This window comes from Gymnoscopelus microlampas (assembly GCF_963454915.1).
Source record: "Gymnoscopelus microlampas genome assembly, chromosome: 7".
Lineage (NCBI taxonomy): Eukaryota > Metazoa > Chordata > Actinopteri > Myctophiformes > Myctophidae > Gymnoscopelus > Gymnoscopelus microlampas.
Genome location: NC_139944.1, coordinates 28,321,523 through 28,333,175, shown reverse-complemented (window position 1 = coordinate 28,333,175; position 11,653 = coordinate 28,321,523). Strand labels below are relative to the sequence as shown.

Here is an 11,653-nt window from a genome sequence, read left to right as displayed (position 1 = left end):
TAACGATGTTTGTGAACACCTGCCACTTTAAGATTCATTTTTGGGGCCTTTTATGCCTTTATTATTGACAGGACAGTAGGCTGACAGGAAATGGGGAGAGAGAGATGGGGAGTGACATGCAGCAAAGGCTGTCGGGATCTGGATTCGAACCCACGACGCGCTGTCACGCTATATTGTAGCCTAGGTGCCCGGACCGCTACGCCAGCGGTCCAGGGCAACACCTGCCACTTTAAAACAGACCATCAGATGGTCTTGTCCTCAGACTCCTCACATCCACATCCCTCTCTCTGGCTGTGGAGAGCACTCAGCAGGTCTGTGTGTGGGATGTGTGCTCACCACATGGCTTATTCCATCTGAGTTCAGGTCCTTTTATGTTCCTACCATTAAAGACAAACACTAGACCACATCTGGTCTCCAGCAAAGACCTCGTCTGGCCCCGGAGAACTAAGGCATGCCTACCCTTAACCCACTGGTTCTCAAAGTGGGGGCCGGGGACCCTCAGGGGTCCTTGACGGGGGTTCCAGGGGGTCCCCAGTGAAATGAGGTACAATTTAAGCATTTAAGACCTGGTTTGAATATCTGCTATTCAAAGATAGCTGAGCTTGTAGATCTGCTATTTTTGAACAATTTTGAAAATGAAACTCTTGACTTCTCTTATGGGGGTCCCTGACACAAAATCTGAAAATGTTTGAGAACCACTGCCGTAACCAACTTCCCAACAGCTTCTTTGTACTTTGCACACATGTTAGAGTTTTCTAGGCCAGTGGTTCTCAAAGTGGTGTCATTGGACCCCCAGGGGTCCTTGAAGGGGTTCCAGGGGATACCCAGCAAAATGTGTTAAACCACTTTAAACCTACGTATATGGTACATCAGCTGTAAAAAAAAAAAAAATACATTCTTGGAATATTTTGGAAACATTTTAACAACAAAAATCTTGTATAGGGTCTCTGGCACAAAATATTTTCGTATGGGGGTCTACGGCCAAATACAAATACAATTTGGGGGTCCTTGACATGAAAAAGTTTGAGAACCAGTGTTCCAGGCAGCCGTGATTAACGAGCGAGCATCCAGATTAGAAGAAGCTCCATGGTAACAGTCCCTTAGGTACCATCTCCTTGACAACATTGCTTCTGGCACACGTTACCATGGCAACTGTTAGTATTAGGCAAGCGTTTCCAGGATGTCAGTTACAGAGAGAACTGGTTCTGTTGTAATAATAACCAGAGGTATGGTCACTGTCACCATGGCAATGGTTTTAACATTTTTCAAATCAGATTCACGTTTTGGCCTATAACTTATATAACTTATAGGCCAAAACGTGAATCTGCCTGTTACAGCGCCACCATGAGGCTGAATTGAAAAATGTAGGGTGGCATTTCTTCCTTGGCCTAGTGGGGATGTGCTTACAAAGTTTCACGGAAATCGGAGGCTGTGTTCATGACTATTTACCAATGGATCGAATGCCACCGCCCCCCAGTTAAAAATCACTAAATCATTAAAAAGCGATAGAAAGCTATACATGATTTTTTTTTAACACAAATATTTTAATTATTATCATTACAAACTAGTAAAATAACCCTTGTTAAAAGTGTAAAAAACAAAGTTGTTCATTAACTGTAAATTCGGCTACAATTAGGACTGGGGCGATATGACTTCACATCAGTATCATGATTATTTCAAACTTTGGCCTTGTTTAATGAACCATTATAAATGGTGAAAATAGCCGTCCTCCAAGCTCTTTTTTCACGCCACCATTATACAACGAAGTATACTACAGGGCTTAAGTGGTTAATCAGACTAATCAATGTAGTCTATTAGAACTTTTTTTGTCGATTCGTTGATATATAATAAATAAATAAAAACATCTTGCTTCTCAATTATTATTTAATTAACCTACATGAGCAAGATTAAGTCGGTTATTGGTTATAAAAGTCAGTTTCGATTCGGTTAATTGCCCGGCACTAGCTGCAATACATACAGTACATAACGGTTAACTGGGAAGCAACACATACATAATCATGAAGTGTGTGTGTGTGTGTGTGTGTGTGTGTGTGTGTGTGTGTGTGTGTGTGTGTGTGTGTGTGTGTGTGTGTGTGTGTGTGTGTGTGTGTGTGTGTGTGTGTGTGTGTGTGTGTGTGTGTGTGTGTGTGTGCGTGCAATAGGTTTCCGGACCAGGAGTTGAGAAGGACAGCAGTGCAGTGGATGGACTCTATCTCAGACCCAGAGCTGCTGGACTTCCTTCCTCAGTTGGTCCAGGTAATCCGCTCATGCAAACACACTGAGCACAGAACAGTTTATTGTCTTTAATACGCTCCACTGTGACTGATAATGCACAACATATGGGGTTTATGTGTGTGTCTCTCTCTCTCTCTCAGGCTCTGAAGTATGAGTGCTATCTTGACAGCTCTCTGGTTCGGTTCCTGCTACGGAGAGCCATAGGGGACATCCGCATCGCACACTACCTCTTCTGGTCAGCTTGGCTGTCTTCTCACATATTACCCCGTCCGCACACAATGACGACAACACATGAACAAAACAATGCAGTGTTTTGTGTGATGTGTGATGTGTGTGAAAATCATTGTCCATGCGGACACTGAAATACTGCATGCAAATATGAGACTTGCGTTTCTAATAATCTTTCTGATAGAATGGTCAGACTGTCTCTTTTTGCCATCTGCTGGTGTGACTGGGAACTGCACAAATCCAGTAATGCAGCACAAGACCTACTCTTAACATTGTTTTCGGTTGACATTTCCGTCTTTTAAATGCTACATACATCGTTTTCGGACTCTGAATATTTAACATGACAGGACACTCAACATGTTGACTCATTAAAGCTCACCAGAACATCTTTAAAACTCAGTCAGGTGTGAGTTGGGCCTGTTGCTCATCTGAAGCAGGCCTCTTCATTGTGTTTTGACTTGCCATGTTATCTACTTCTCTATCAACAATCAACATACTGTATTATTATCATCCTGCCAACACGATCTGCCCTCCAGAGGAAGGAAATGCCTCAAGCATCCAGTGATGTGTGACTGCTGTTGATAAGCTCTTCCTACAGTAGCTTCCTAATGCTGCGTCACACGGGCAGATACACAGCATATTTGTCGCTCTGTCGCTTTGTATCCGTGTTGCTCAACACAGCCGTTGACGTCATCAAGCGCTGCGTCATCAGAGCTACAGTTGTTTTGTATCTGGAAGTTTAACCCAGCTCAACTTGAATTTGTAGCTTTGTATCTTTTGTAGCAGCTACAAATGGTGGGTGTTGCTTTGTATCATTGAAAATGAATGGTAGACTCAGACTGTATCTTTGTATCTGCCCGTGTGAATGCAGCATAAGCCATTCTCTTCTTGCTTGTCGTCTTAGATTTACACATTTCAAAAGCTAAGGCTCAATTTCTTATTTCTTTTGTAAAAATCACTCAGAAACCCTGGGAAAATACCATAATACAAATCTATTTGACCTTCAGAGACATCTGACAGATAATGCTAAGGCAGGTCACAAATGAACTGAATGTCAGGCTGATTCCCAACTCAAGTAAAATGTTGTTCAGTAAGGTGGACAGGCAACGGCTTGATGAACCCTATCGTCCCGATTCTGGGGCAAACTTTGACTGAAAATAGTCGATCTACAAGCTGTGAGCTTGTAGATCACATATTTTTGGCATAGATGGAAATACTAGTGGACCTAGTATAGAGGCCCGGTTAACAACGTATAGGGTTAAAGTGAATTGTCTCTTATTACACCCACCAGGTTGTTGAAGGATGCCCTCCAGGACAGCCAGTTCAGTGGGAGGTACCAGCACCTCCTAGCAGCACTGCTGTGCTGCGTGGGCCGGGGGCTCCGGGAGGAGTTTGACCGGCAGTCCTGGCTGGTGTCCATACTGGCCAAGGTCGCCCAGAAAGTCCGCGATGCCAACCCTTCCAATCGACAGGTGGGTGATAGGATACAATGACACAAGGCTTCTTGGTAATCAATATAGAGCAACAATAGAAGGAAGAACTGTTTATCGACTGTGGAGGCAAAATCTCAAATGTCAAACGTAGTAAATATGTATCGTAAAGCATATGTTTTTACACCCAGTAAGTCATTCAATGTGTGTGACATTTGTGATGGAGTTTATGTGTATTTATTTAACCACATGAACCCTGGGTGGGATGAACATTTGGCAAAAATACAAGGTCACTTGGTATAGAGAGAAATACTGATGTACCTATTATAGACTCCTGGGGGACCCCGGTCAACTAACGATATAGGGTTTAAGTGGTTAATTCTTTCCTTGATTTATATACTTACCTGTGTACTGTGTGCGTGTGACTGTGTAGACTGTCCTCAGAGAAGGTCTGGAGGAGGTGAAGCAGTTCTTCACAGTCAACAGTAACTGTCGACTGCCCCTCAACCCTGCCATGCTTGTCAAAGCCATCAACATCCAGGTACTCAAATTCATAGGCAAACCTACAGTATGCCACATTTAGGGACAAATACAGGATATGAAACAAGTTGATTGGGCTCAGTATGCCAAATTGGGGACAGAATGTAAGCCCCAATTATTGATGCTTCATAATGTTACGGTGGGAGTTAGGGTAAGGGGATATAGCCTAGCATTGGCCATTCTGGACACGGGATCACAAACGTTCATGTGATCCTCGTGATCAGGATGGCCAGTTCCAGGCTAAAGGGGAAATGGAATGAATGTAAGTCAATGCAATGCTCCAAAACATTTGCAACACCAACGTGTGTGTGTGTGTGTGTGTGTGTGTGTGTGTGTGTGTGTGTGTGTGTGTGTGTGTGTGTGTGTGTGTGTGTGTGTGTGTGTGTGTGTGTGTGTGTGTGTGTGTGTGTGTGTGTGTGTGTGTGTGTGTGTGTGTGTGTGTGTGTGTGTGTGTGTGTGTGTGTGTGCATGCATGCAATTTTAACACCAATCACTGTTGATCGCTTCTAATTTCTCTTCTTTCATTGTGATCTTTTCTGATGCTGATACGGTGTAGTCGTGTTCCTTCTTCAACTCCAACGCTGTGCCTCTCAAGCTGTCCTTCTTGAACCTAGACCCACATGGAGACAACATCAATGTTATATTTAAGGTACCATCACACACACACACACACACACACACACACACACACACACACACACACACACACACACACACACACACACACACACACACACACACACACACACTCACACACACTTTCCATAATTTTTTATTTCTGGTGCCAACCATAGTGCAGTGCTATACATTCATTCCCTAGACACCATAGAATAGATGAATAAAAGAAATGAGTGCATTTTGACTGTGTTCAAAAGAGCTCCCAATGTTAAAATCCACCAAAAGTTACTTTTTATCCCAATCCCATAGTCCGGAGGGACATTCGCGCTCTGACTGGCTAGTATTTTGTTCATTAGGCTCTGTCATGTTGGATTTGATTTCATTATATAGTGGAAGGCGGAGAATAGTAAATTATGCTCTGTGAAGTCGCTGTGCTTACTTTAACTTTCTCTTAACATTGAGAATCGATCTAATCCACCTGGCTGCCATAGAGCTGTGACAACAGGAAATAAAATAGAGAGGCCTTTATTGATCCCACAAGGGAAATGTTGTCACCAAGGCAGTTACAGCAATAATGCAAAAGACAAAAATAACAGATAATGAGAACACAACAGGAATGAAAGATAAAGAGACACCATTACAAGAGTCACATAGTCATTAGTCATTAGTCCTTAGACCACTGGGATAAGAACCAGAGTCACATTGGTTATTAATCCTTAGACCACTGGGATAAGAACCAGAGTCATATTGGTTATTAGTCCTTAGACGACGGGGATAAGAACCAGAGTCATATTGGTTATTAGTCCTTAGACCATGAGGATAAGAACCAGAGTCAAATTGGTCATTCGACCACGGAGCGGACAGGATGCCTGCTGGTGGATAGAGCATTAGTGTCATTACAGCTTCATGGCAGCAAAGCGACAAAGTTTGAAACTTTAAAGAAATAGTAAGATAATAATATTCTTCCCTGTGACTCCTTGCCTGTATGTCCAGTCAGGGGACGACCTGCGGCAGGACATGCTGACCCTGCAGATCATCCGCATCATGAACAAGATCTGGATCCAGGAGGGCCTGGACATGAGGATGGTCATCTTCAGGTGTTTCTCCACCGGTCGAGGGAGAGGTGAGGCAGGCACACGTGGTTTAGTGTTCAGTGAGAGCGTTTCCTTTATCGAAAAGACACATGTTTTTAAACGGCCCACTGTTATGCTCTTCCTTCCCATGGATTAAAGTTCTCCGTCGCCACAACTGATTTCAGTCATTTGGATTCCATAGAAGTCAGCATGTCTTCTATGGAATCATTTTCAACGTGCCACGCTGCAACGTGTTGTAAGCTTGTAGATAGCCTATTTTTGGTTATAGTTTTTTAAGATTAAAGAGTATTTGAAGTGATCAAACTATACATTCCAGCCTAATAACCCTAATAATCTTGGACATTTCATAAAAGCAAAGGTTAAAGCCTCAATCTGCAATTTCTCCAACTGGTTGGGTGTATGGCTATGAATAATTTCATAATTCTATACATGTTGTGATAATTGTTTCTGAGACATAACGCCAGTGTGTGGGTGCTCCTTTTACGCTGTTTCACAAATCGCAGATTAGGACTTGGCCTAACAACATTGTCCAGTCGTGAGATTTAATTTAGCTTTAATCCATGTAATGCAAGTTTACAAGTTTTGAACGTGCGTTTAAACGAATGTCTCTCTCTCTCTCTCTTTCTCTCCCTCTCTCTTTTCTCTGTCTGTCTGTCTGTCTGTCTGTCTGTCTGTCTGTCTGTCTGTCTGTCTGTCTGTCTGTCTGTCTGTCTGTCTGTCTGTCTGTCTGTGGTAGGCATGGTGGAGATGATTCCCCAGGCTGAGACTCTGAGGAAGATCCAGGTGGAGCACGGAGTGACCGGCTCCTTCAAAGACCGGCCGCTGGCAGACTGGCTGCAGAAGTATAACCCCACTGAAGAACAGTATGAGAAGGTACTGTCTCTCTTTTTAACAAACAAGCAAGCACACACATCCACTCTAAAGTGCCAGGTGCAGGACAGGAGTCAAACTATAAAAGAAAAATAGAGTCTGCACACTGGATCATGCGCCAAAACCATCATTGTACATTGGTGGAAGAAAAATACATTTTAAAACTTTTGGAGCATCCAGTGTGTGGACTCTTATCTTTCTTTTACTGTCTCTCTCTTCCTCTCAATCTCACCCTGATATCACAGAGTTTACGTTCTCCTCAAACACACACATGCTGGCTTACACATGCACAGTCTTTCACTCTCATACACTCTAAAACATGTCATTATTGTAACCTCTATGTGTAATTATGCTATGCTTACAGAATTATGGGCGCAAGTAAGCCGTGTAATTTGTCTGGGTTCTGGCTCTCGCTTAAATACCATTCATTATTACTGGCAAAGAATCACCAACCACGCACACACACACACACACACACACACACACACACACACACACACACACACACACACACACACACACACACAAACAAGTCTTTGTGGAGCGATACTGTACATGTTCTACTTCGGTCAAAAGAGTGTGTGTGTGTGTGTGTGTGTGTGTGTGTGTGTGTGTGTGTGTGTGTGTGTGTGTGTGTGTGTGTGCGTGTGCGTGTAATTTTTCTAAACCATGTGTTCCCATTGAACAGGAAGTGATACTTGCTGTATTCCTCAAGGCATAACTCAAAGCGCATCTTGTCCCCAGCTCCACTCAACACGTAGTAGAAGATATGGAAGGGTGAACCAGTTTATTGTCCTCAAACTAGAGGCCTGCGTGGAATGATCAAACTATGTGAAACTGACAGTTTAAAGTCTAGTAATTGTGAACTGAGAGTCTTGTGATCTCAAAGAGGACATGCACGCATCTTTTTGACTATAAACGTGTCTTCAGAGTGACAGTATATTCTGAACCCTCTGCCTCTTTGTTTTGTCTAGGCGGTGGAGAACTTCATCTACTCGTGTGCAGGCTGCTGTGTGGCCACCTACATCCTGGGGATCTGCGACCGACATAATGACAACATCATGCTGAAGACCAGCGGACACATGTTCCACATCGACTTTGGCAAGTTCCTGGGACATGCGCAGATGTTCGGCAACATCAAACGGTGAGTACCCCTGGGACAGTGGTGGACAGTAACTAAGTACATTTACTTGAGTAGAATGAGTACTGTAGTTAAAGGGGAAATCCACCCATTTTCAATATTTAACTATGTCATTAATATAGCATAAAGGAGTTGTGTGGAAATAAGAAAAAAGTTCCCCCCTTTCTGTGTTGCCTTGAACTGGAGGATTGATTGTGGGTTTAACATTGCAAATTACAACATGATGACTCATCATGTTGTAATTTGCAATGTTAAACCCAAAATCAATTTCCACACAACTCCTTTATGCTATATTAATGACATAGTTAAATATTGAAAATGGGTGGATTTCCCCTTTAAGTACATTTTTGGATGTTTTTGTTTTTGATTGTACTCCCCTTCATTTCAAATAGAAATATTGTACTTTTGACTCCACTACATTTCTAGGAAGGGATTCCTGGGGCCCAAGCTTACAAACAAATATTATGAATCAAGCATGAATGAACCCTATTTCAAATACAGTGAAAATAGCCAATCTACAAGCTTGTTGTGAGCTTGTAGATTTTCACTATTTTAAAATGCTTTCAATACAGCATGCATTGATATTAAAAAAAGAAAATGTACTTCATAATTTGTATTTTGAATTCTTGAGTATTTCTGTGCGATTGGTGTTGTAACTTGTGTGTGATGTGATTGGCAGGGACCGTGCTCCGTTTGTCTTCACCTCAGACATGGCCTATGTGATCAATGGAGGGGACAAACCTTCCAGTCGCTTCCACGACTTCGTGGACCTCTGCTGTGAAGCCTACAACCTACTCCGCAAGCACGCACACCTCTTCCTCAACCTACTGGGCCTGGTAGGACACACACATAAGGGTCTGGGTCTGTCCCGTCCTGAAGAGGGTGCTACACACGCACACGCACACACGCGCGCACACACACACACACACACACACACACACACACACACACACACACACACACACACACACACACACACACACACACACACACACACACACACACACACAGTCACGCACACAGTCACGCACACATTCACTCGCTCTTTTTGTCTCTTCCTCCTGCAGCTCTTGCTCTACGTTGTCTCTCTCTTTGTCTGTCTCTGCTGCACAAACATTTACTTGTCTTCCTAACACTACAAATAATGATTCTTTGTTTGACGTTTCTGTTCATTCACAGTTTATTTATTGTACACACAAGCGTACATGCAACTTGATTCATTTGCACTGCTTTCATAACAATAACCCACTCCCTGTCATTGCGAACCGGGACGCAAAGATAGTGAGTTGTATTAGGATTGATTATTGTTTACAACGTACTCCTGATGAGTTCTACAGTGCTTCATAATAATAGTTGTTATTCATCAAACCACATTTGCAAAGCTTTGCACATTTTTCAAGCCTTATGAAAGTAAGCATTTGACTTCCAGTTAGCGGGCTTCAAAACAAGGCAAGGGCAAGTGTATTTGTATGGCAATTTCAGCTACAAAGCAATTCAAGTGCTTTACACAAAACATTAAGCAGTAAGATGGCATTAAATACAATTCAAAATCTGAGGAATTTAAAATAAAACCGAAATATAAGGGAATGCAATTACAGTGCAGAAGAAATTATTAATAAATTATTCAAAATAAAAGCCCAATAAAAGCCAGCAGCCCACAGAAAGGTCTTCAGCATGGATTTAAAAGAACTATGAGTTTAGACATGCAGTTTTCAAGGAGTTTGTTCAAGATATGTGTATGTGGTGTGTATTGTGTAGATGCTGTCTTGTGGTATACCAGAACTATCTGACCTGGAGGATCTGAAGTATGTTTATGACGCACTGAGACCCCACGAGTCAGAGTCGGATGCTACCATGTATTTCACAAGGTAAAGACACGCACGCACGCACGCACGCACGCACGCACGCACGCACGCACGCACGCACGCACACACACACACACACACACACACACACACACACACACACACACACACACACACACACACACACACCAGTTGTGCATGTCATGCATAATGATATCATTTGAATCAATCAATAGATTTTTATATGCAGTTTTTGCTCATCTTATTCAGTTTTATTTCCTTTATTTTATTTTCACTATCCCAATATCTATTTTGTTTTGTGCACTGAAATGTGCTGTATAAATCTCTCTCTCTCTCTCTCTCTCTCTCTCTCTCTCTCTCTCTCTCTCTCTCTCTCTCTCTCTCTCTCTCTCTCTCTCTGTCTCTCTCTCTGTTCCTCCCCCATCTCTCTTCCTCTTACTGCCTTTGCTACTGTTCTAATCTCCCCTCTACCATGCCCCTTTTCAACCCTCACCCCTTCTAACTCCCCCATTTTACCCTCCCTCTCCCACTGTTGTTGTCTTCACCCAGGCTGATAGAGTCCAGTCTGGGCAGTGTGGCCACCAAGCTCAACTTCTTCATCCACAACCTGGCGCAGATGAAGTTTGCCTCATCTGAAGAACTTGCCGTGTTGTCCTTTGCGCCGCGGGTCCAAACCGTGAAGACTGACGGACTCATTAAGAACCTCTATGTCTGCAAACACATCCGCACCTACAGCCCCAGCAAGGGTTATGTGAGTTCTCCTTGTCCGTTTCACTTCAAGAGCGTTGAGTTGCATCATTATATTCGGGTGTTCACTGAATATATTTGCCTTTTGCCGGCGGTCTGGCCTGCTTAGTCATTTGACTGTGACTCAGTCTCTACTTGGCATTACCGCAGATCATTTTCCAATTTGTTAAGATTTTTGAGTAAACTGTTCCATTTCAGTACAGTGTGAGAATCAACTTCCATTTCAGTACAGTGTGAGAATCAACTTCCATTTCAGTACAGTGTGAGAATCAACTACTGTACGTAATCCAAAACAGTGAACATTATTGCACCTTTATTGTTATTCATTTTTCAATGTTGTTATCATTGCATTTTAATACATTTTATAGTGCAGATTGAATTAAATTCAATTGTCTGACTTAACCACACAATGATGAAGCCTAAGTTTGGTGATGTTTTAATACAAAAATGTATACTGTAAATACAAAATCTAAGGCCAACAATGGCCATGGTGAATGCAATGTTTATGTACAGTATATGGCCAAAGCTGTGGCTAGACTAAAGATTGAGACATTAGTATTAATTTACTGAAATGATAGACATTTTACAATAGATTAATGTCCATCTATCTATTTATCGATTTATAAAGATTCTCTTAAAGAGCCTCTTTGCCTTCTCCAGGCGTTTGTAGTGAAGGTGGAGAGAGAAGGCCAGCAGGGGTCAGCGTTGGTGCAGAGAACCTTTGAAGAGTTCCATGAACTCCACAGTAAACTACGCCTTGTCTTCCCATCCTCCAAGCTGCCCAGGTACACACACAAGCACACGCATTCGCATACAGATAGCATACATTATTCACCCACGGACACATACACACACTAACACAGTGGTTCCCAAACATATTAGCTTTTTTTTTTTTGTTCAAGGTTTCTTTATTGGTATTTTCTA

General features: G+C 42.5%; 1 protein-coding gene across 1 annotated transcript in view; it reads left to right on the top strand.

Annotated features, from left to right (window-relative positions):
* Positions 1–11,653, top strand: part of pik3c2b (phosphatidylinositol-4-phosphate 3-kinase, catalytic subunit type 2 beta) — a 69,696-nt gene that overhangs the window by 46,383 nt on the left and 11,660 nt on the right. Inside the window, exons 17-28 of the mRNA XM_084062527.1 lie at positions 2,163–2,256; positions 2,376–2,470; positions 3,755–3,935; positions 4,327–4,434; positions 4,990–5,082; positions 6,045–6,174; positions 6,882–7,018; positions 7,990–8,159; positions 8,836–8,992; positions 9,915–10,024; positions 10,532–10,733; positions 11,390–11,514. Of these exons, the coding sequence (XP_083918653.1) occupies positions 2,163–2,256; positions 2,376–2,470; positions 3,755–3,935; positions 4,327–4,434; positions 4,990–5,082; positions 6,045–6,174; positions 6,882–7,018; positions 7,990–8,159; positions 8,836–8,992; positions 9,915–10,024; positions 10,532–10,733; positions 11,390–11,514 (1,602 nt within the window). The remainder of the gene's footprint in view (positions 1–2,162; positions 2,257–2,375; positions 2,471–3,754; positions 3,936–4,326; positions 4,435–4,989; positions 5,083–6,044; positions 6,175–6,881; positions 7,019–7,989; positions 8,160–8,835; positions 8,993–9,914; positions 10,025–10,531; positions 10,734–11,389; positions 11,515–11,653) is intronic.